General features: G+C 38.4%; 1 protein-coding gene across 2 annotated transcripts; it reads right to left on the reverse strand.

Moving 5' to 3' along the window:
* Positions 1-26,376, reverse strand: GTF2A1 (general transcription factor IIA subunit 1). 2 transcript variants are annotated; one of them, XM_012574158.5, is made up of 9 exons: positions 26,086-26,376; positions 18,944-19,045; positions 17,104-17,308; positions 14,734-14,798; positions 12,563-12,638; positions 10,659-10,792; positions 9,445-9,765; positions 7,496-7,585; positions 1-4,480 (listed from the first exon to the last, which is right to left on the reverse strand). In XM_012574158.5, exons 1-9 carry the CDS (start codon positions 26,113-26,115, stop codon positions 4,373-4,375), a joined length of 1,131 nt encoding a protein of 376 aa, XP_012429612.2. In that variant the 5' UTR covers positions 26,116-26,376; the 3' UTR covers positions 1-4,372. The 2 variants fall into 2 exon arrangements, with proteins under 2 accessions (XP_012429612.2, XP_072786415.1); XM_072930314.1 differs by lacking the exon at positions 26,086-26,376 and adding an exon at positions 24,839-24,998.

Genomic DNA, 26,376 nt, shown 5'->3' on the forward strand with positions numbered 1-26,376 from the left:
TTTTTAAATAACATCTTTAATTAAAGTTTTTGCAAAGGCAAAATATTAAACTTAAAATAGGTCTTAGTACATCAAAATACTAAGTTCTCTAATCGTATTCCAAGCATGGCCTTTGAAACATAATATCCTGTATATCACAGAGGAGCAACCTTGATCTGCAATTGTACAGAATGAATTTTACAAACATAATAAATATATTTACCCCCTTACACATAACAGTATATGTACAACAGCAGTTGACAATAGTAGCTCAGAACAGCAAAAAAGGATAGTCCCCCACTCCATAATCTATTGGTACCCTATGCACTCCGGAACATGTCTCAATGGATGACTGTACATATAGCTAACCCAAGGTAGTTTTTCCTGTTTCAAAAAGCTCCTTTTGTTCCACAACATCTAATCCACCAAATAATAATTAAAAAGCACACTGCATGAACTGCCTGAAAAAAAAGTAGACGACATGGAAACCAATGTACTGGTTTTTACACATTTCCCAACCAATCACAGCAATGGGAAAACAAGACTTTAAATGCCAGACACCAATACAGAACAATATGCAAGTTTCTTCATCTTGTATAGTCATTAATCCCAAAGTCTGAGAAGATCTCTAATTTCAGATGGGGGTGCATGGGTGGTGTGGGATGGCACACAGTATATCCCACGGTGCTGTGTAAGGCAGCCCAGTATCAATCTAGTGTGCATTGCCTTAAAACCACTGTTCATTTCCTGGACATCTTATTGCATTCTGTAAGGAAGCTTTTGCTTTGGGGGAAATTCTGGGGGGTTTTATTGTTTTTCATGGAGCTTTTACAAATTGAAGAGATTAAATCAATATGAACTTTAGTTAACAACGTCTCTTAACTCCTTCACTGAAATTAAGAAATTTTGCTCTGGTAGTGTTATGTGGTAACTTAATTACTACTTACTGTCAAGAGGTGAAATTATTTTCACAGACTCAATGAAATTTACTTTAACACTCCTAATTGTGCAGCAAAAAGATAAGAAAATATTTATTTAAAAAAATCAGTTGCATGACACAACATGTTTTTTGCCCTCTTCTAGAAAATGTGCTTCAGAATCACATATCACTCCTGGAAATAAACTCGGACCACAACTGTCACTTTAAATAGTGTTGAGGAAACTGAATTATGTTTAAATGTAAATTGTGAGTACAATGCAGGAACAAGGAGTATGAAATCTCAAAGAAATATTGTTGCTAACCAGCAACTGAGGGGGAATAAAAACATATTTTATTTAAATAGTCCAATAAAGTTCCTTATGTGACTAAATTCTCTATTATCTCACTAGAAGAAAACATTTCGTTTTCCACTTAGATGGTTTTAAACGATTGCACACACTAAAACCTAACAGAATTAGCACAAAAAAGTTTCTTTTCTGATTGAAGCACTGCAGGAAATTTACTCTCTCAGTAATCATTGTCATACCGGCAAAACTGGTATTCTGCAAACTGAAAAGGCACAAGACTCAATTTTGCCCAGTTGCTCTACAAGTTTCCATCAGCCATCATGGTTATAATTCTGAAGTTATCTTCCCCATTTTCTTTCCATCATAAAAAGGTGCTCCATTATCTGTGCAAATTTTAACATAAGCCCTCTTGAAACCATTAATTGTTTCCATAATACTGAACTATTTAAATTGGAAAAAAAAAAAAAAGCACTATTTCTAAGGGGGAAAAAGTCACTTATGAATATGGGAATCCCTTGCCCTCTGAAAGGAATGGTTTCTTTTGAACCTAATGAAATGGTCTGTTCAGTTATATAGTTAAAACCACGATTAAAAATTCAAGTATAATAATAAAATTAAGCAAACTACATTCTTACAGCAAGCTGCTACAATAAAATGAAATTAAAACATGCTTTTTGACTTAAAAAAGGAACACTTGATGTAGCAATAAGAGCACAGTTTGGTATGTGCATGGTTTGACTGGCTTCCCCAAAACTTCACAGATATTTGTATTTGAAGACAAAACTTATCTGAAAAGCATACCATATAATTAGCTTGCAAGAAGCTGTGCAAGTTCAGAAAGCTTCTAACATCCTTCAGAACAGACTAAGGTTAATTACCTTTAAAGTTCAGCTACCCCTTAAAATAGAGAGGCTATACAACTTCTAGTATATGTATGTGGGTGAGAAATACCACTAAGTTGTATGAAAACAAAGTGTTGTATAAGTAAACTGGGTTCCAATAGTATAAAAAGGAATAGCTATAGCTAAAGGGATATTTTTTCTTTTATTGGTTTGGTTGTGTAGCATTATGGGAATTTTTCTGAAGTTCACTACTTAAGACTTACTGGTAACAGACATGGAAAAGACAAGGGAAGGAATTAGTTGGTATATTATTGATTTCCTTGCAGCTGTACACAGAAGTGTCAACAATGGTAAAAAAATAAAATATCTGCGTTGTTTAGAAGAAAGCAAACACCAATCAGTTTGAGATACCTTGAAAGCCCCCAGGTAAAAATGCAGTCTAAATGATGTTTCCACTACTGAAGAATCAATTAGAAGAATCATCAATTAACTTTTCATAAAGCTTATAAATGTAGACGGCTTTCTAACAACCATATGGCTCTAGACATAGCCTACAGGCAGTTTTAGTCATTATCAATGAGAGCACAGGTGTACAAAATCACTGCAGTAAAACCCTTTTACAATTTGTTGTGATTTTTCTACATACTACTGAGACTACAAATGCACTTGGAGGCAAATGGGTCAGAGAATGAAAATTAAAGCAGTTGTTACATACTGCTGAAATACACTTGTGACTTTGTTAAATAATGTTAAAGATGTCTCATTCTCAAGCAAAAAATGAAGTCAGAAATCATGTATGCTTCTCATGGTCTTACCTAATTCAATAAAAATTATCTTTGTTGTGTCCTTTTTTCATCATCTTTTCAAGCACCCAACAAAATGCAAAATTTTTTGAAATGGTGAGCCACATGAACATTCCTTCCTCAACAGTTTCTGAAGTATAATGCCCATTCCCTCTCCTTGTTCAGAAGTAACTGCATTTCCAAAAGCAGGGTTTGCAAGCATGACCCTATGCAGGAAGAAAAGTTCTTCGACTTCTGAGGTGAGAAAGGGAAGGAGGGGGGAATAACTTTGTTGCTTTTCACAAATTGAACACAAAAAAAACCCCCAAACAAACAAACAATAAAAATGGCAAGTGAAAGTGACTACACAAGGTTTAGTGCATCTGGCCACTTGATTTGCTGTTACCAAGACAGTCTAAAGATACTCTAACAAAATCTGTGTTCTCAAAAAGCTGTGCAGCTCTCTTCATGAAATTATATGCCATCTGGAAACTTTAGAGAGATTAATTAGTAAAGCAGATCTTTGATTAAGAGTCGCAGCCTGGATGTTAGAATTTTTATGTGATTTTCAGTATATTAAAAATTTGGTCATTCCTGTGGTCTGTTGAATTATTTGTGGGTGTCTGGACTACAAACACAGTAGGCAGGTAAAGGTATGCATCTATTATGGCATTACCTAGATATTGGATTCAAAAGGTCTTCAAAGCCTTTTAAAAAAGGGGTTTTGTTAAAAAAAATCAAGGGAAACTTATTTGTTTCAATTCAGTGATGCTGAACCACCACAAAACAGCTAGAATATAATTAACAAGTTAAAGCAATCTGACTTTCGTGGGGGATGAGGTGCTTCAAATTTGAAAAATGCAGCCCTAGATAAAACCTATAACATGAAATTAAAATAATTTTGAAACATAAATCATTTTATCATTTTGTAACTGCTAGGAACAACAACCTGTTTATGGGGAATGGCATTGAAAACAACAAATAGATATAATAATTAATGAGCATATCAGAATTAAAAATATTTTCCTTATACAAGTTATTTAAAATTTAACACCTTTCTTACCCTTCTGTACAAAGTTTGCACGCGGTTTAAGTAAGATTCTGACCATCCTCACTACCAAAAGGAAGTGTTCAAAGCAAAGATTTGTACACACAATAAGCATTTTCAGATTAATAATCTATCAAAGGGAATAGTTCCTTCAATCAGTGGAAGAAGTGTTTTAAAATCTTAAATCAAGGGCAGGGGGGACAAAGCCTTACATGCTAAATGCCAGCTGTAGGTACCTGTATGTAGAATTGATAATTAAGGTATTCCTAACACACAAAACCAGCTCCCAGACAATGCTATAGCTGCTACAGTCCATGGCTTGCTCATCTGAAGTAGTGTCTTTGTTGCCACATTTTACCTTTGTTCCAATACTTTTGTTTATTTCTGATGTGCAGATACACATTTTGATTGGAGTATATATCCAAGTCTCAACGTTTACTGCTTTAGTTTTATTTTTTTCCTTTTACAGGGAGTTCGTTTTGTCTTTTAAAACTTCACCATTCTGCGTCCCCAATGGCTTTGGAAAATACATAATCTCTTCCATTAAGATTCATGATGCCATCTTTGAGATGAAATTTCCATTTGTTTTTACTTCTGTGAATCTAAAAATAGGGCAAAAAATATTAACCTATTACTCTGTATCAGAAATAGGTAATAATGCATAAGTAATTTATAAGGGCAAGAAAAATAAAAATAACTATTAGACATACATTACTAAATTATTAAAAATGAATGAGCTCCACATTCAGTCTTCCCTTAAACTCCTCCAGGGGCAACGACTCCACCACCTCCCTGGGCAACCCATTCCAATGTTTAAACAGCCCTTTATGTGAAGACACTTCTCCTGATGTCCAGCCAATATGTTTAATTTAAAACTAAAGAAAATTGAACAAAATTCAGCCTAAAGGTACAGGAGTAAACTTTGGCAAAATTAAAAAAAATCCAAACTAACAAAACCCCCCCACCACATACTGTAAAGCACAGTGCGACAAATACCTGCCATCTATCAAAAACTGCATCTGAAAGACCAAAAGATCATCAGATGACCAGATACTCAAAGAAAGCAAAGACTTTTCAGAAAGCTGAAATGCTAGCCAAGAGCAAAGTTTATCATAAACTTTTGCAGATGGAACAAAGATGCAATTATAGACCAAAGATGGTCTAGAAGTAGCTAAAATTTTACATGTCATAAAACCAGGAAACCCTGCTGCAATTTTTTAGTTTTTATCAAGCATAGAAAGTCTCACCCTCTACCATTAGTGCTGTAGAAATAGTAACATGGCACCAAACAGCTATGACCATATCACTCAACTCATTATTTCTAGTACTGCTTGACCTGTTCTCACTGTAAACTGGAGAAGAGACAGTCAGTGGCAAAAGTTAGTCAGCAAGTAAATGAACAAGGAAAGGTCTGGCTTACATACACTACTTGCCCTACTGAATAGCATTCTACAAAAATTCCCCATCAGAAACATTTGAGCTGCCATGGGGTTAGAAAGAAGGTCCTCAAATGAATAACTGAATAAAGATGAGAAAACACAGGTAAGAAGACAGTTTCTACAGCAAAATGTGTTCATTCTAATGAAGGTTTATGCTGGTTGGAGTCCACACAGTTTAAGAGCTTACTAAGGATCTGAAAAATGACAAAATGTACTGATGATACAAAAAAACTAGTTACTGAAGAGCTACAGAACAATGTTACTGCCCTAACCCATTGTGTAAGGAAACAATGGTGGCATTCAAGGCATACAACGATAGTAAGAATGGGACAAAAATCAATTTTTATTTACAGACAACAAAAGTGGTCGGTTTGAACTAACAATTCCAAGTCAGGAATGAGATTCTGATATTCCAAGACTTTCTCATGAGAATATCAGTTCTGTGTCCAGTGGGGCCAAAACCATACACAAACTAAGGCAGAACATTGCTAGACTAGCAAATAAATGGAAGTGTTACCTGTGTTCCTCCCTAAACCTTATCTACCCTTACAAGTAAGATACAGAAAAATCTAACAGATCTGAAGCAAAGTAAGAGCAATCAAATCTTTGAACACCAAACAAATATTTGAAACAGGTACAAATAATAAAGTGCAGCTCTGAATTCAAAGACATGACTGAGGAGGGTTACGATCATCTGCACTATCATAAACAGCACCAAGAGAGCAAAAAAGAAAATAATCTTTAGAACTAGGAAGTATCACATGAAACTAATGGGTTTAAAAACAAGGTGATCCTTCACACATCACACAATACATTTATAAAACTTATCATAAGGCAAAATTTTCAAGGACTCAAAAATAATCAAATTTATTTCTAGTAAGTAGTGGGAAAACATCCTCTGCTGACCATTTGAGAAGGCAGCACTTTCTACTCCTCAAGAGACAGTTCACAGAAGGATGGTAAGAAGCTCTACATGAGCATTGCTACCTATCTGTTCTTTTCTCATAGTTCCAGAAGCACCCACCATCAGCTGATGCAGGACACTGGGCAGGAGGGAACTGCTCAGATCTAAGAAGATCCTATGTATTTTAGAGGCAAACGGAGTAATACGTTTCAGAGTATGTGGCACTGCTTCCTACCAAGTTCCCATTCCTAACTTTTAAGAGGGTGAGGATTTCAGCGTAGTTCCTCTTGCTCAGTTTCAGCAGCTCCCAATAAGCTTTTCTACCTGCTGTTCTGAGGTCCCTCACTATTCCTTACAGATTGCCTCAAAACAGTTTTGGATTACAGTCTAGAGGAGACAGATGGCTAGGATGTAGGTCTTAAATTCCGTGTTGAATCTGATGGCAAGTCTAAACAGAGTCTGGGCAGAACTGAAGACTTGCTAACCCAGCCATTCTTTGCAGCATAGGAGCTTTTATTCAACAAGCTTACAGCTTCTTTTTTTCCCCCTGCTTTATAAAAAGGATCCCTATTTGTTGTAGCCCACTTAATCGAGTACAGGAAAAGAAAAAAGAAAAGAAATCCACATCAAATAATCTGTATACTACCTCAGCCAAAATACTCTGATATTGTCTAGACACATTTAAAAAGTTTCCAGCACAGATGAATCCTTGCCCATTCCAGGGAAAATATGATCCACTGCAATGACTAAATTCTTGCAAGACAGTTCAGCAGAATTTAGAGGAAAACAAGCACAAGCATTCCACACTGCCATTTAATATAGCACAATGCATAGCACAGAAAGAGCATTCTCCTCTGATAACTATCCTATCATCCAGAAAAGATACTTTTAGTGATCAAGGAACAATTTTCCACAAGTCTAAATCCTGAGGACTACTTTTTCTGTTTATAGCCACAATAAATTGTACAAACTTAACAATAGTTCACCTCTCCTGGTCCCAAAAGACTGCCCTTTTATTGAAGGGCACAAAAAGACACTGAAGAAAAATAAAATGCTGCCAATTTTTTTCTAAGCTTTATCTATTACCAAGTTTATTACAAACATGGTACAAAAACCTGTTTAAAAAAACAGGTAATTCTTACATTTCCATTCACATTATAGTCTATATAGATCTACCTGTACTTAACAGTTACAAAGATACTATTTAAAAAATATAATTTGATAGTATGAACAGAGAAAGTAAAACTCTTGGGTTATTTTCTGTCAATATTTACCTTATCATACTGGCACACAACAACATTTTCTGTATCAAAGAGTTCTTGTCCTTCCTCATCACTCACATCATCTTCACTGTTCAGAGGCTCCTGAAAGAAACACATGCAAAAAGTTGTGATGGTTGGCAAGATTAGAGCTGCTACTTCGATTAGTAAAATGAGGCTACAGTGTTGTCTATGAACTACAGAACCCAGGTGGACAACATTAAGCTTTCCAACAGAGTGCTGATGCTTCCTACCCTCCCATCCTGAGAAGATATCCTTACAAATTTTAGTCTGGAACTTCAATGTCCAGGCCAGACTCTTAAGCACTGCAGCCTTCTGTCACTACAACTATTCCATTCTTGCTCCTTCACTGTAAATGCTCATGCAAAGGTGTGGCTTTCATTTTTATAAAGCATCTAAGCAGTGGAAAGGTGACATCAAATGTGAATAAGCCATGGAGTTGTATTTTTAACGGCACACAAGGAGTGATGTGACAGTAAAAACAAAACTCCATGTTTTATTCACATTTGATGTACCAAAACTGAAAACAAACCTCAACATACACACTCTTGCGTGAATCATAAACACTTCACAGCTAAAACAATCACTAATAAACACAGGACAACTAATATACTTCCAAATATATAAGCTAAATGGAGGAGATGATGGTGAGAGAAGAAGGTGTACTAGAGGTCCTAATTCCATTCAAAGCAATGCTATGTTTAACTGAGTTCAAAATTTTTAAGGAAGTGATTCACTCAAACTTTTTGCTGAGGAGCAAAAGAAGCAAAAAAAGATTTCTGACATGTTGATCATGAAATCTTGGCATATAAAAAAATTCCCTCCAGAGTGTTAGCATTAAGGTCAAGAAACATTTAATATTTAAGAATGATGACTTATACTTAATAAGACAACTATTAAAACATTCAAACTGACATCAGTGCCTGTCCATATAATGGAAAAGTGTTGTGAACCCAACCTGTAATTTGTAACAGAAAAATAGTGTTAAGACACCACTGTCTTAACACCACTGTCTTCTCTGCTGATAAAAACTGATTATTTACAAGTTTTACCTGCACATCTAGCATGGGTGATACACACTGTGAATTACTGTTCATACTGGCATTTTAAATGGAAACTAAAATAATTGGAAAGGATGTAGAGAAGCTTGGAAGCAATCTGGGAGTTCAAAATTCATCTTAAGGACAGATTTATGGAGTACCAAGCTTCCTGTCTGACACTAAGTATCTGTACTTTTAACTTAGTAGTATTTCCCCACCTTCTACCCATTTTATACAATTTCTTATTCTTGTAAGGCTTTTTGGTGCAACACACCAAAACTCAGAACAACTGGCTGAAGTCCAAAACCAAGCCAACTCAAAGACAAAATTAAGCACATACTATAAAGAATAGTATGCCTGTCCCTGTCTCCTTATTTTATTAAATCAAGGTAAGATGTGTTTGTAGAAGATGCTTTATAATCAAATTTGAGTTCTCAAGCTTGCTCCTGTGTAACAAAAACCAATGGAATAGCCAGTGAGATACAGGTAGGCCACATCTCTTGGTCCCATCACCAAACCAAATGCTACTCTCCTTTTTGTCTGTCTTAGCACCCTGCTTTTGTACACACTTGGTCCCAAGCAGAGTTGACTATTTCTGTTTGCTCATGAAGGTTACACAATTTCATGACTGACCTCTCCATAACATCAAAAGTATTCCTATTGAAATGTTTAAATGATGTTGGTCACAACTAATTTTTGCTGCATCCCCCACACTGCCCCAGCTGCACTGCTTTGCTAATACACACCATATCCACAACTTCAATATTGGAAATGAACAATCTGAAGTACAAGGGTAAAAGTTATATTCTCAAAATCACTGATGTAATTCTATTATTTGATATAGATAGTTTTCTTTAAAATACCAACAAAAAAATTGAAATACAACCATAACATTAAGTTTACCTCTTCAACTTGGCCATCTTCACCCCCATCTTTTTCTTTCTCTTCCTCTTCATCATCATCGTACTCTTCTTCCTCATCATCTTCCTCTTCAGACGATGTGTCCCCAGTTCCATCAACTTGGAGAACAAGTGGTGCTTGTGGTTGTGCCTGTTGTTGCTGTGGCTGCTGCTGACCAGCTGCAGGAATCTGTGCTTGAGCTGGTGTAGGGGCAGCCACCGTTGTAGGTATAACTTGAGTTTTATTTCCTGTAAACAGGATCTGCTGAGGCTGAATAATCACTCCTGTCTGCTGGGAAAGCCCTCCAGGGAGAGGAGTCAAAACCTGATGGAACATCATTGTAAGTACTGTGGCTACTAATGTGACAGACTACCACATTACAGACTCAAAGGAAACAATTAAAGCATATCAATCTGGCTTGAACTAATTACAGAACAGTTACAAATATTCTACCTATATCAGGTACATAAATTTTAATCACATACCTTCTTGCACTACTCGTTAATTTTTTGCATTTTGTATTGCTAAATTTAAGAAAAAGTTTCGAAAGTCTATCCATTCTAAAACATGAGCACTACAACCACACCTGAGTTCCAAACACAGCATTGGAATGTTTTAATTCAAGTAAAAGATTATTTTTTTAAAATCTTCTTTATAAAAAAATTTAAAGTCTTCACAAATTGTTAGTCATTCTTAAACTGTAGAACTGTGCCACTACGACAATGTGACTTTGTTGAATTCAATGCTAACATAGTCTGGACACACAGATGACCTTGTAGATGAACAACAATCTTTCTAAAACACTGTAGTCACTGCTAAAATAACCAACAAGTGTTCAGTATTAGGTATTTTGTTCTGCATGTTATGTGACTCAGAATCATTTCAATTAACTTAAAAGTACATAGACTAGGATTATGCACATAATATAACTCATCAGGAGACGCACAAAAGAAATTTTAAACTGCAGCCAGTCAATATCTGGCAAGAATAAAAGTGACATTGAAAACAGTATTTCAAGTTTGTTCATAAATTAAAAAAAAACAAAACAAAAACAAACACCCCCCCCCCACCCTGGCCACACTTGACACAACTTTCTCTTTTTTCAAATTATACTGTTTCCGAGTTTGCGTTCTAGTTCACAAAAATGCAAGCCCCTTTAGTAATTACTATTCTGTTTTTTTCTTCCAAGTGTAGCTATTCAAAAAAATCTCCTTTACCTGCTGAATAACAGGTGCTTGTACTCCACCAGGCTGCATTTGGGGTATAACCTGCTGCTGTAGAACCACTGGCTGCTGTGGTTGAATAATATACTGAGCTCCATTTGCAGTTCTAACTACTTGGAGGATCTGGCCTGTAGTAAAATAAGCATCAAATTAATCAAATGTACAAGTTCACTTTTAAAATTATCTTAGTTTAAAAGCTTGTTTCCTGAAGAATACCAATGGCAATTAAATGAGATAAATATTAAAATGTTTCACTTTCATCAGTGAAAAGACAGTATGCAATTGCAGCTGTGCCAGAAACAAAGAATACAGTTGTTTACTATCTAAATATGATCATGAGATATGCAATCCAAAAATAAATTTACTTTTGCAAGCCACAGACTAATTCTTTAACATAGCAAATTATTTTAAATAATAGCTCCCATTTATGAGCATACCTCCTGTTTTAAAAGATAGATTTTACAGCTGGAAAGACAAATCATCATAAACCAAAACACGAGTGCAGATATTCACAATATAAAAATTCTATCCATTGCTAACACCATGATATTTCCAGGGTCCTGTAAAATTATGATCTTTCCTCAGAATTTCTCCCTTCTGATTGCCACATTGCAAGAAACTCCTCTGTCCAAAACTTTCTTTACAGTATTATTTGCAGGTGTTTTTGGGGGAAAAAATAAAAAATCTACCCTTACACTTATTGTCCACCTCTCCTTTCTGTTCCCACAATGCCTGTACTTGATTTCCTTTTGTTATCCTTTAGCTTTACCATTTTATACCCTTTATCACTTAACAAAATGCATCCAAGACACAAACACACACAAAGAACCTGAAATTCTGAAAATAGCTAACATACACTCCAACATTAGTTTTGCACATTTCTTATCAGAAAGGTGGAATAAGAAGAGATAAGAAATTAAATTAGATAATCCAGAACTTTATACATATCCCTCAGATGGATTTCCTGTTCTCCCTTCACAGCAAAATGCAAAGCCTTATTTACTGGAACAGATAAAATGTACCTGAAAGAAGGGACTTCCCCAGCCCTAGTCTAAGAAATCACTATAAATGTTCAAAACTGAAGTATTGCTGTAAAAAGTAACAAATGTAGGCTGCAGATTATTCTGTGCCATAATAAACACAGATGTGCTTCCTTAAAACTGGGAAGATTTTGATTTTTAGAACAGCTGCACATTTAAATTTTACTTCAACTATATACCATTAAACCTTATAGTGTTTAAAACATGAGGGTTAAGTCCCAGGTGATCCTGAGCATAGGTGAACTCCAGCAAAAGCAGCAACTAGATCTAGAAAATTATATTACTTCCTGTGCAGTATAGATCTATAATCAGATTTCTAAAATCAACATAATCTGAAAGTACATGAAATATCAGATATGCTGCTCATCAACGTAACATTTCATTATATTCTAAATGCTTGGCTTAACAGTATTTAGAAACTATAGATGTGAAATAAAGCTAGCATTGCTAGCAAAGTTAGAAACTCCTCTTTGCATGCTTAGCAGGTATGGAAAAACTTTAGGACATTACTCTTCTGAAGTCACAGAAGTAGTGATCCTACTGTCATAGCTCAGTACCTGAGCTTAGGTCATGCACCACAAAGTTCAGAAATACATAAAGGGAAAAGACAGCAACACCAATGCCTGTGCGTCTTCTCTAAGTGGGAAAACCTTAGATCTAACCTACACCACCATTAGGGCACAACCACAAGATTCCTAAGAAAGTTGCTGAGCAAAAAGTGCACGAATCAAGTAAAGAGACTGCACTACTTTGTTAGAGTGGATTCCCAAATCCTGCTTTTTAGCAGTAAATGAGAAGTAAGGCCCAGAATGCTTCCCCCTTAAAACTATAGCTTGTTCTCAATATTAAGAGAGTTACCTGAATTTGTGAGTATCTGCTGAACTGGAGTAACACCAGCGGGGAGAGCCAATGTAGCTGCAGTGGCTGCAGCACTCTGAAATACAGGAAAAGTGTTTTAACCACAAACGTAATATTGACAGTGTTTCATCTCACAACATGCTGCCTGAACATACCTAACTTTTTACTGCTGTTTACAGTGTTTGCACACAAATTCCTGCAGCTATTAAAATGCAGACATTTCAACTGTACAATATACTACATATAAAATTATTTTATTCTCCTTCTCTAACAGTAAGAAGACTGAAGCAAAACCACTAAATATCACACCCTAACGCAACTCCATCTGGTTTCTTGGTTTATCTGCAAGGTCAGCAGATAAACCTCTGCCTTCTCTGCTGATCTACTAGAACAGCACAACACTGCATTGCTCATGTGGCAACTTTAGTTACACTTTTTCAAAGCAGCTAAGGCTATGGGCCTACAAGTCTGAAGGAACATAAGGTACTGAATGCAACAATGATTATGCTCGCCTGTCTTGTTTTCACAAGGCATAGTAATCAGGTTTGCACTCTTCTTCATTCTGTAAGTGATTTGCATGTCAAGTCCCACATCACACGGCTCTCTGAGTGAAGCCCACACATACTGTGTACTGAGTGTTCACAGAATGACTGATTTTTTTTCTCTCAAGACAGCTGGTTCAAAGATAAAGTGGAACTATCAATGAGTAATGATTTGAACCTGCAGGGAAACAGAATTCCAACACAATTATGGGAGCTCCAAACACAAAAATCTCTATTAAGTTCTTAACTTGCAGAGGATGATGGACTTTCTCTAGAGGCCTCTCCACTTCAAGGGTCCAACTTCAGCTGCAAAAGAAAAGCCTCCCTTCCTCTACTATGAGGGAACCATGGCCAATTATTCTTTATTACTGAAAGGATTTAAACTTCATTACTGCGTAGAGTGCATATTTCCTGTTTAGAAGAAACAGGATCTCCCCATACTGTCTAGTTAATATAATAGCTACATTTTCCAAGATTAAAGATCACCACACAAAACTAAAATACGCTTGTATGCATCCTCACATCCCAGGTGAATGAACTCTAATACTCTCTGCCTCCCAAAATACTCAGTCTGTCAGATCCACTCTTTCATATAAACTCAAAATGTTTCTACTGAACAGTATTTCCAAACTGATTGTAACTCCTTGCTGAACAGTAGTTCTCTGTGGTGTACAAAGCATCAACATTTTGACAACAGCAGAGTTTAAAAAGCTTGGCATACTCATTTTTTCTATACCCTGAGATAACTGAGACAGGACAAAAACATATTTAATTGTTGGATTTGTAAAGTTACAAATCACATTGAAATGGCTAACAAACATAATAAAAAAGTGAACGTTTATGTGCTCTTGGCTTGTGGCTAGATCATGCTATTTTTTTCTGTAGCAGGATCAGCAGGTAATGGAAAAGTAAGAGTAAGGCTTCATGGGCTTTTACTATAGAAGTGGTAAGAATGCAATGCATTCTGGTCATACTACACATATTAAACTTATATTAGGGGTTGTCCTCAAAGCTTTGCAAACAACTTACTTTTCTTTAAATTAAGCCAAGGCCTTTAAAGCAAGATAAGCAGTATTAACCTCTAGAGATACAGAGTGCAAGAAAACCGTACATGACCAGATTCGGTTCTATATGTTGTTACATAATTAGTGAATCTAATTAATGTGACAAGCAAAGATCTATGTGAAATGCTAAATCATCTTTCATTTAACATAATGCACATTTTCATATGCATAATGCACAAGTTTCAGTATATTTAATATTTTTTCCTGCATCTAGCAAATACATTATACTTGCATCAGTTAATGGTGGTGTATTGGTATATGCGCATGTCATCATGGAGATCCATACCAGCAGTATTCCAGTTTCTGATTTTGAAAAAGTTTTGGTTGAATGTATTTAAGCAGAGGATCAAAGTAAGACCCAGATTTGTCAGAAGAAGTGAAATTATAGATTACTGTTCCTAGACTGTAAGTGCAGCAGCAAAACTCAGAAAGGTGGCAGACAGGTTTACCAGTGTGTCCTAAATTAGTTTTAAGCACCTGATGACTGATAGAAATTTATATTTACTACTTAACCAAAACAATTTACATAGTGACAGTGTAAGCCTGTATAAACTTTTTCTCTTACCATGCCTGATGCATTCATATGTGGTATCAGCTTGGAATCTGGCACAATAACCTGCTGCTGAGGTGCTAGAAACAAAAAAAAAAAGCATTTAATGAAAAATACACAATCTGCCCAAATAACATCCAAGCCTGAGTAACTTAGATTATCACCCAAATGTCAGCTGAGCTTCATCACGAAAACAAATAGTAAGCAGTCTCTGGTCTTAGTAAGTTTTACTATCAAGACAATATTCAACAGCAGCTTTGAGGGGGGATATGACTACTTCGCCTTTACAGATCTTATTTCAAGGCTTCAGTTACCTATTCTGTATCTAGGTAAAGCAAGATTGAAAATGTATTTCTGAAATTAAAGGTATTAGCGAGATGCTTATAAAATTCATGATACCCAGTATCAGAGTTCTTCAAAAACATAAATAGTTAACTCTTAAAACAGACTTAAGCAAGAATTATTCCAAGATGAAGAGTAACAGGATGCTGCAGTTAGCCTGAGCTATGCACAGTCAGCGTAGCTTTAAGCTCATGATCTTCACTATCTTTCTAATGCAGCAGAAGCAGATGAAATGTGATAAACCATCTCTCCCACACAACAAAGCAGTTTTGGTGTGCTAAAGGAAGGAGATAGGTAAACTATACAATAACCTGTTCATCATCTGGAAATGCACATGGCCAAGCAGGTTGCCACTGCTATTATCAGTGACAGTAAACTTCAAAGTGACAGAGAAATCTGAATTAATTTATCATTTACAAACTCTACATCCAATCCTTCAAACAAATGACACTTGAGAATACTAGTAATAAGAGTTTCTGGAAAAGATTCTTGGGTAGGAAGCCTCAAAACCTGTCAGAGATCTGAGGGCATCTCCAACTTTCAGGGAAATGAAGGTGGGCAGAAGATTAAGAAAATCTCATGAAACTGTGCCAGGACCACAGAAAGGACAGCAGGAATCACCATGTCGATCATCCTGATCCATCCCTGGGAAGAACTACTATACCATCTCCACCAGGGAACAGGCAAGCCATGTAATTTATAAAACTGCATCTCTGTGATGGAAGTGCTTTGGTGTCCTAATTACCTTTAGTCTCTGTGCTGTCATTTAGTTGTAAACCGCAACACTGGGCAACAATGAACCAGCTTGAAGTGTGTTACCACGGGCAGGACCTTGCCTACCCCGAGAGCACAGGGAACAAGCTCCATGCTCCAGTGCAGGGAACGGGGGCCAGCGAAGTCGCGGCTGCTCTGCCGAGGTGCTGCCAGAGGGCGCGGTGAGCAGCCGCCCCCACAGAGGCCCCCACCCTTTGCAGCGTTTATTGAGAGGCTTTCATCTCAAAATTATTTTTATCCCAACACACAAAACTCATTTATGTCTAGCCAAAAAAATAAAAAGTACTATAAGAAAACAAGCAACCAAGAGCCATCTTTCCCTCCCTATCAAAAAAGTGCCCCAAACCAACCCTAAAAACCAACCAAAATGACATCCTGGAAAAACTGACCACATTAGTTCTATACTGAGTTTAATACACAGTGGCTGTGTTTTGGATGGTTTTGTGGGGAGACAGTGAGGGTTATCAACTCATATCTATCTTTCGTGCCTATGACAACACAGGTTTTCTGATCCATGAAATCAGACAAGACAATTGAAGTCTGTGACTACCACAGATAAATATTTTATGTCACAAATTTAATACACTGAAAACTCAATCCACCTTTTCATAGGTGGCAGATATGTTGACTCAGCATATATGTAGTAAAATCCAGTAGTATTTATCTCAGTTTTCATATTAAATTATAATTGCTGAAAAAATTTTTCATTAAATTATTAATGAACACACAAGACAGCTATTACAAGAAACAATACTGTTACGCCTAGCTTAAATCTACCTTGTGCATCCACATCTACACAATGTGCAATTTTTTAAAGCAAAAAAAATATCTACATATACTCAGACTATTATACAAGTGTTTTTCGTGTCCTAGCATCGAGTTACGCTAACCAATAATAGTTTTTTGAAATAATTTGCTCCCAATGACATTACCACCTCATGACTAAACTGTCAGCTGCTTATGTGTATTGGCTTGAACTTAGAGCTGCTAATTGAATTTTGAAAGTTGTGCATTCTGAAAGCATGCTATGTTTACAGAAGACCAAGAGAAGAATCCAGCTTTTTCAAAATCTTCTGAAGAATATGACTTAAAACAAATACCAAAACACTTTTCCCCCAGCTTTCTTGACCCATTGAATAGAGGCTGACTAGAAAGGCAGAAACTTAACCACCAGACAAGCATCCAGCCCTAGATTTAGAATATGCTAAGGAGCTGGACTAACTTCAGAGGGAGAGTGTTTTGCCAGAGTGTTTAGAGATTAAGTCTGACCTTGCTGAGATGCTGGAATAAGGACCTGTTGTGGCTGAGACTGCTGCTGCACAGTCTGCTGTGGCTGAGGTGTGTGATGATGGTGGTGATGATGCTGCTGTTGCTGCTGCTGTTGTTGCTGTTGTTGCACCTGCAATAAAAGCTGCTGCTCTTCTGAATGGAAGCCATCTACAGCCTTAGACTGCATCAGCTTGTTCTCCCACAGCTAGTTTGGAAAAAGAAATAAAAATATCTGTGTGTAACTTTTACTCTACAGGATTTGTAACAATGTAATGATAGTACTCGAAAACTTGAGTTTCACGCCTTATTTTGTGCAAAAAGCCTAAAATGCCTTCAGGCAGATACAGACAAAAGATAACTCCACAGAGTTAAGAACAGGAATTAAATACCCCTTGTCAACCCAAGATTAAACTTTAACACTTTTTCTTTCTTCGAAGTGTGGAAGATTCACAACCCTAACAGAAGCATGAACTCAGATAAACTAGTAACTTTAAGTAAGACTTCACGTTTTCCATTTTCTTATATTCCTTCTTTCTTACCTCTTCAATCACAAAAATAATTCTTTATTATACTTTTCCTCGAGCCACTTCTTCTGGGAACTTCTCAATAAAAGTTGCTTAAAAACTACTGCCTCCTACAACAGAAGCTACCAGGGTATCTAAGATAATGCCTGTCTACAATCATTTATACAGTTTCTATCACAATATCAAATTCAGCTTCTCCAGTCCCATGGTTCCGTATGTCAGCTGACATGTCTCCAAAGGACAGACACAGATGCAAAAAAGCAGCTCTTGTAAAAAGAGCAACATGAGTATTCTGTCATACACATCAGAGTCTAAAAGACTACAGGCACCCAGGACTCATGATTTCAAAATCTGCTTAAGCCTCCCCTCCTCTTCAATACTTCGTTTTCCTTCTTGTCTTTTTCCTCATTAATTTTTCCTGACATAATTTGCAGAATACATCTGTGACACAAATGCCATAGCACTTTTTTTATAGCTCTCACTGTGTTTCCACCAAGACAGGTCATGGTCTCATGGGAAAATACTTTGCCTGTTTCTGTCTAGTCAAATTCAAAATTTGTTTCCCACTCCATCCATTTTTTAATACTTAAAAAATATTGTGAATGTGGGACATCATGCTCACTGAAGAAGATGAGATAAAAAGTCATCTACTTTCCCAGTTTCATTTCTTTTTGCTGTTTGGTTTTGCCTTTTTTTTCCTCTGCTATTTCCCTTCCCCATTGAAGGGCATTTTTTACTCCTGAAAAATTTGAAGAAAGCTATAGGAGACCTACTAGAGCTCAGGTTAACATCCTGCCTTGATTTTGGACCTTTGATTCAAACCCACCCCCTGTAAAACAATTCTGAATCAGAGCTTCGGGCAAGATTGATTCATAAAGTGTGACTTATTACGTACCAACCCCCCAGATGACAATACTTTTAAAACTACAAACCATACATGCAAAAATCTGACAATGCAACTCTTCTTCAGAAGGACAAAAACATCAAGCAGTGGAGGCATTTTATTTTTCCTGCAGAGAAACACTAAGAACTATGTGTCTCTAAAATAGATATATTTTTCAATTTTTTAAAGATGCAATGTTTTGGGGATCAAAGTAACACTGTATTCAGATAACTGCTGTCAGATTACAGAAAATAGCAGGGTGAGCAGATCTACCTATACAACAGTGCAATTCAAATGATATGAGATTACAGATATGCAGATTACAGTGTTTAATTAACTAAAAATTAGTACTTCTACTGTGAACAATAGTAGCCAGATTTGGAAACTTATTGCTGTATTGGTCCATTAAAAAGAACTTTTAAGTTCAACTTACTGTTTTGAGTTCCATGAGAACTTGCTCATCCACTCCTTCATCCAGAAAAACTTCTCTGACATCATTAATGACATCTTCAATTACAGACCTGTACAATTTAGGCTTTAAAAAAAACATAGTAACTAGTCAGCACTGTTTTGAAAAAAATCTGTCACTTTAATATTAAAATAAGATTTTTCCCCCCAAAAAAACTGCATTTCAGAATACACTACATGTTTCCAAGTGACTGAAACATCCAGGAAGGTATAAATCAGGAAGAACAGTTCAAACAAGGTGAAATGGGAAGGGACTACTCACAATATTCTCTGACATAACTACAGCACAAGGGTCATCAAGCAATGAAGAGTATAATTTAAAACAGAGACAAGGAGATTGTTTTCCATTCAGTTAATTTGTTTTCTGCTTAAAAATGTAGATCCTAAACACACAAAAATGCTGAGATGTATGCAAAATGCATGAAAGAACATTTGAAGTTTGAAAGTGTATTAAAGACAAGAAGAGAAACTTGTTAGTACTTGCACCAAGTATGGCTCAGAATGATCTTGAGCTGAAAAACACTGAAGGCTCAAAAAACTGGAAGGATTCATGTGAATGTCCTGCTCTTCCTTACATACTTGTTTTCAGAAACTCCTTAAGACAGGATATTAGGTTAGACAGACTTTTGTTTTCAATCACTACTTATGCTTTTACATTTCAAATTTTTCATGGGGAAATACTAAGAATATGTTATTATTACACTGGTTTCACACATAAACTATCAAAAAAAGTAAACTGTCAGTTCACTTTAGGTTGCCAAAACAGGTTCTGGAGCCTCCATTCCTGCAGACACTCAAAAGCCATCTGGACATAATCCTGGGCTCTAGCTGGCTGTGCTTGTGCAAGGGGATTGCAAGAAGACCTCAAGAGGTCCCTTCCAACCTCAACCATTTTGTGAATTTTAAAATGAAGGTACACTTTAAAATAGAGAATGTACACATTTAACATTATCAATTAAAGCATAACATTTAATCCATAGACTACATGAGAACTGTACTATGCACATGCTGTACCCTTTAAAATAGTATAGCTCAGACCTGTTTTTGTATGTATGAACCTCAATGGGATTTTGGCTAGGCTTAAATATCTCTGCTATCTAATTGCAAGGCAACACTACAAACTGTAAATTATCACTGATAATCTTGCAGCCTGAGAACCACATATACTTCACTGCCCAAGGCTGCTACCTGGGCTGCGAGTACACCAATTTTAAACTATCAGAAAGCAGCCACAACTTTCTCTGAACTGTCATTCTCCTCAGCCCCACTGCCTAACTCCCTTAAGCAATAAATTCTGACTGATGCCACACACATCAGATATGTTGTATATATGGAAAACAATCATCCTGTACCAGTGCAGTGGGTTTGGCACTCCAGGAAGGCTGTGCCTCCACCTCACACACAGGAAATCTGCACCAAACACAAGCAGATAGTCCAGAGGTGTGAGAACTACACAAATTTACTTAATGCATTGAAGCATTTATTTTATGCACACACATTTTCTTAATGAATTCCAGAAGTATTGAATTTGTTGCAGACATGCTAAAAATTGTATTTAACATGTTATGGAACTGCTATGCCTAAATTATGGAATAATGTAGGTAGACTAGTAGGCCATGATATACTAATCCAGGGAAAATCTGAGTGGCCAATAAGCACAAAAAAGAAGCTGAATATCTTTACTTTTAGATATGGGGAGGGAATGGAAAATAAAACTTCAAGAAAATCCGTAAAGATTACAAGGGAATAAAAGAACATATCTGGAACCTGATGGCTGCTTAGTGCATTAAGCCCTTACTGTTTAAAAAAGCTCTGCACTGGGGTACGATCAAGTTTTTTTGTTTTTTTTTTTTCCGCAACCCATGCCCCAGCCCCTTCACCAAAAAAGAAAAAGAAGTACAAAACTAAACCAAACAAAAAAAAATCCCAACAAGACCCAATAGACCTCTATGTTATTAGTCGCATTTTAGCTTTAAAACATGCTGCTGCAAATCAAGTAGCTGAAATGTTATCATTAATCCTTTTATTACTGGTCTTTCAAAAAAAGACCAAAATACCAAAAAAACCAAACCCACCAAAAATTTCTGGTTTCAAATAAGTTTGTCATCCTTGACAACTACATTTACAGCACCTATGTCCACTACTTAATTTCTCAAAAAAAACCCCAAAACATGCTATGTTGCCTGCTCTCTTATCCAGGTTTGAAATACTGCTTTAACTGAGCTTATAAACATTTAAACAGACTTTTAAAGCCAGACTTCTCTTGAGTGCTAGTATTTTAAGTCTGTGTAGTAACTCAGAAATACCAAGCACCAATAACAAGATTATTGTTCCACTTAATTCATAACATGCAAAAGGACATTCTACTTAATAACATTAAGTCCTATTATTTCTATAATTGAACAAATTGCATGAAGCTTATACAATTCAACTAGCATGGAAATACTATGTAACCTATTCCATATATTGTTCCTTATTACATTAAAAGCATATGTTCCTTAATGTCAAAACCACAGTCTGCAAATAAATATGCTTAACCTCAAGCATGTAAGTTATTTTATTTAAGTCAAGAGAACCTGTATGCCTAAAATTACAATCAAAATTCCTGCAGGATGGAGGGTGCATTCTCTCCTTAATCTTCCTATCTCTAAATTACCTATTAGATCTACTTTTCTAATAAAACAGATTTTACACAAACAGGCTTTAATAATTTCCACCAGTAGTTACTTCCTCCTATCTCAGGTATTTTTGTAAGGTTTATTTGCAGAGCCTTCTGAGCCTATAAAGCCCTAGAAGAAAAATACCAACATTCAGTTACAACAAAGTGACTCCACAGCCCAACAGCCTGCTTGGGAATTTCCTTTTTTACCTACACAGGTAAGAGAAAAAACAAATTCAAGCAGTTACTGGTTTCTAGTGTCCAGCATTAGCTTAGCAAGAGTCCAGAAAGGCAGGTTAAGAGCACAGATGTTCACTCTGCCATTGCTGACACAGGATCCTTCTCCATTACTTCCAACAGCCCAAGCAAGCAGGTAAATGTCCCAAAGAGGACAGGGCTGCAGGGCTGGAGTGAGCTGAGTGCTGTGTGGGTTAACCAGCCCACCAGCGGTCTGTACATACATGTGTACCTCTGCATTAGCCTCACAGTCGTTCTCAAAATGGGTCAGAATTTTCAGACTGGTTCTAATCACACAGTAATATACATGACACACTCATGGCTCTGTGATTAGGAGGAAGAAAAAACAAAACATTTGTATGCTTATAATGAAACAGCATCTGTCTGATTTTACCTATACACATGTACATAATACTCAGAAAGAGCCTGTCCAGTTGAAATTCTCCTACTGAACATTCACCATAGATGGAACATCTCCCACATTGAGGGCAGCAATGCCTTTAAGAGACATTCACAGTGGAATTCTGAAGAGTACCACAGAATGCTCTTTTCCTACCTCAAAAGAGGCATATCCAGTAAAATTACAAAACAGTCCTAAGTTCCAGACTTTAAAAGAAAGCACACTGTACTGTTTTCAACACACACTGTGTTAGCTTTAAGCATTATTTATATGATGCTGAAGCTGTTTATCTAAGCCATCTAAGAGTATGAAGTTGAACGACAAAACTATTTGCATACACTGCTTACTCAAAAAATTAACATGGTAATACAATTACTGAATAGTCTAAATATGGCATAATAGGTGTGCTTTCAACTAAGTCTCTGCATTCAGTCAGAGAAAGCAATGTGAACAAATGAAAACTTTAAAGATTGCTATTAAAATAATTGTGCTTTCATCTGGTTTATATTAAAGTGCCTCCCTCATAAAGAGTACATTGCTGTAAATGTCAAGCACTTTTAAGAGCAAAATACTCAAATCACTCTTCAATAAACACTATTCCAAGCACTTACTACAGATTAAAGACAACAATTAAAATTCCTCATTTATTAGATACAACCACAAACACATAGAAGAGATCTGGAATCTGCTATTTCCCCTTCCAGGAACATAAGGAATGATTATATTTTACTTTCTCTGTGCATCTTGAAAAGAAAACTCTTGAGTATGGTGACACTGCTACACACACACTCCAAATCCAGGAGCAACCAGCAAGCTATTTTAAGAAATGCCACATGCCTTTGGGGGCTTACACTTCCTACATTCCTTCTGCTTCAAGGGTACAAAAACGGCAATCCTCTGTAATTATTATCACAACACTTGGGATTTCAGCAAGTTGGGTTTCCAATAACCAAGACGTTAAGGAGAGACAGACCACAAGCATGCTTTGTACATCTGATAACAGTTTGTTCCTCGTTGCCTCTGCAGCTCTCTCTGAAACATTGCTGATCTTTCTCCCAGCTGTGCAGTTGCCACTGTAAGCTGCCCACAGGCAGCCAGCAGAGCACACTGTAAAGGTAACTACTTCTAGTCACAATTACACCAAAGATGTGCATTACCAAAGTAACATATATAATCTACATTGCAAGCATCAAGATTTGAGCTTTTTTATGTTGTTGTGGACTTCTACAAATATATTACCTTTATCACCCATAAAATCTTTTGCTATCTATAACTGTTAACATCTAATATTTGTCCTTTATTACAGAGAACAGATTTCTTACAATTCACATTTCATCAGATGCTGACGTGATGCCATTGACACATTAGGCTCCTAGTCCAGCTTCCTAAAGTCACGGTTGCAGCATTTCAAAATGCTCCTACTCATCTTTGGCAACCCTTGTGTAAGTAAAACACTTCTTGCTGCTAAATGAGGCCCAACTTAACAAAATTGTACTATTTTACTACTTAATTGAAAATTAACCTAAAGCATACCTATCTGAAGCAGGCTCATTTTAAACTTGGCTTTTACTATTCCAAACATTGACACCTGGAAGTTCAAAAGAACTTCCAGTACAGAAATACAACAGAAGAAAGCAAGTCTTAGTAAATTGCTAAATCAAAAATATTTACAGGTATTTTTTTGCTATTCACTACTACCTCAGTCAAGAAAGAGAGGAAAAACCTCTAATTTACTACACTGAAATAAAACCTTTTCTTACAATAAAAACACAAATAAATAAGTGCATAAACAGAAGGACTGTTCATAAACAGACGTTCATAAACTGAAGATTCAAATCACACACATTCAATATGCATCCTGCTGAGTAACTGCCCTCTGTGTAACAGCTGACTACTTTCCTAAAATTTTCTGATACAAAAGCTGACAAAATATCAAATTAAAGATATTTCCTTGCAATTGCATAAACCTAACTCACAAGCAGGTCTCTAACGTTTCAGATTAGGAAAAGAAAACAAAGACACTTTGCATTTTCTTTTGTATATTTTGTAGTATACCAAATACTATAATGAAACTAAGCAGCGAAAATTCCAAAACCGCTGCTCTGCCTGGAATGCAATAAAATATTTGTACACTTTAGGCACCAGAAACACGCATAAATCATGGAGCAGCATCTGCAGCCCATGACCCACGCATAAAACTTGAATGTTAACTTCACTTTTGGGGAGACAGCTGTAGTCAGATCTTGGCAAAGCGCCATAAAATAAATACCACAACTCTCCTTGATACACTGGGTAACAACCGTTTAAACACTCCTTTCCCCACGCAGCAGAACAGCTACTTTGAAGACTTTACAGGAGCACAGGAACGTGTGCGAGCTGTACGCCAAGGACAAAAAACCCCAAACCTTAAATAAACAAAAAAACCCACAGCAAAACCCAAAACCAACCAAGCAAAATAAATTAAAAAAAAAAAAAAAAAGGTAAAGGGCAGAACAGATTCAAGTACAGGAGCAGATGAAAACCGTCTTTGTGCAATGCGTAGAAGCAAAAGAAAGCTCATTTACACGGGTAGGAGACACCCTCGCACCCGCAAAGCACCACCGCTCCGCAGCCCGGTGGCGACGGGGACGGGCGGCGCGGAGGGAAGAGAAAGCGATGGGCAAGGCCGGCCGGGATCCGAGGGACAAGCCGCCCGTCTCCCAGCCTCCGCCGCATGCACCTCCCAGCCCGCGCTCCGCGGCTCGCTCCCTATTTAAAGGCTGATGTGGTGTTTAAATGGAGAGGCGGTGACGTGGGGCTGGAAAGCACCTTCCCATCCTAGCAGAGTCTATATTAGAGAGCGGCAATAGCGCTATATAAACAGGGCAGCCACAGGGAGGAGGAACACAAGGAGCAGGGAGGCAGAAAGGCAGGGGGAAGCCATGATGGATCTGAGAGCCACAAACAAGGGGGCCGAGCCCGCCGCCGGGACGCCGGGTTTGTCTCCTCCAGCGCTTCGGGGCGGGGGTCGCGGCCGGGGGCGCGCCGGGGAGCGGAGCGGCGGCCGGGGGGGCTCGGTGGCAGCGCAGGTCTGTGTGACTGCTTGTTGCAAACCTCTGTGAGTACAAGTGCAGCAGCGAGCCACCCGCCAAGGTGCAGAAAGCACGAGAAGGGAACGGGGAGAGGTTTGGGGTTTTTTTCTTGGGTTTTTTTTTTTTTTTCTTCGTTCTCTCTTTTTAAAATAAATACTGCCTCGCTCGCCAGAGTTGAGGGCTTTCACTCGGCTTAGCCGATCCGGCCGGAGTGGGATAAGTGCTTTTCAACCATCGTCTCCTTCTTACAAAGCAACATAAAATGGCTCCAGCGGAGCCCAGGCGGGCTTCCCCAGCGCCGCAAAACCGAAAGCTGGCTAGGGCGCCCCTTCCCCTCGTCTCGGGGCGGGCATTAGCGCCCGCGCTGCTCCGGCTCTCGCCCCTTCCCCGGGCGCCTCCCGCCGGCGGCGGCGGCGGCGCCCCCCGCCCGGCGGCCCTTCCTTCCCTTCCCCGCCGGACCCCCGGCCTCCCCGCGGGGCCGCCCCCGGGCCGCCGCCCCGCGCCCCCACCGCTCCGCTCCCGCCGCCTCTCTCCCCGCCGCCGGGCGCCACAAGTTGGCTGCCGCCGCGGGGGCGAGGCTGCCCCGCGCCCCCCGCCGCCCCTGCCCGCCGGGGGGCCGGGACCGCCCGAGGCGGGCGGCGGGAGGGAAGGGAGTGCGGGGGAGGGGGCGGCGGGCCCCGCCGGCCACCTCCGCCCGCGCTGCCCCCGGGGCCCCCCTCGCCCCCCGACCCGGTCCTTACCACGGGGTTTGTGTTAGTCGAGCTCGCCATGTCCCGAGCCCCCCGGGACGCCCCCAACCGCGGGGGGGGGAGTCGCCCCTAAAACAATAAACCTGCCCGGCTGCGTCCCCCCAGCGCCCGCGCGTTCCGCCCCGGCTGACGGGCGGCCCCGCGGCCTGTGCCGGGCTCGCTCGCGGCCCCGGGGCTGCAGCCGCCGCGCTGCCGCCTCGCCCCTTTATATAGCGCGAGCCGAGCGCTGCGCGAGCGGCCGGCGAGCGGGGGACGCGGGCGGGGGGGCGCGAGGCACCGCGA

Source organism: Taeniopygia guttata, chromosome 5, assembly GCF_048771995.1.
Source record: "Taeniopygia guttata chromosome 5, bTaeGut7.mat, whole genome shotgun sequence".
Classification (NCBI taxonomy): Eukaryota; Metazoa; Chordata; class Aves; order Passeriformes; family Estrildidae; genus Taeniopygia; species Taeniopygia guttata.

Excerpts from the sequence above, each read along its gene's own strand:
- GTF2A1 (XM_012574158.5), bottom strand. The coding sequence starts at position 26,115 with ATGGCGAGCTCGACTAACACAAACCCCGTG. Across the intron at positions 19,046-26,085 it reads CGACTAACACAAACCCCGTG|CCTAAATTGTACAGGTCTGT; the intron begins GTAAGGACCGGG and ends TTTTTTTTAAAG. Across the intron at positions 17,309-18,943 it reads TTCTCATGGAACTCAAAACA|CTGTGGGAGAACAAGCTGAT; the intron begins GTAAGTTGAACT and ends TTTCCAAACTAG.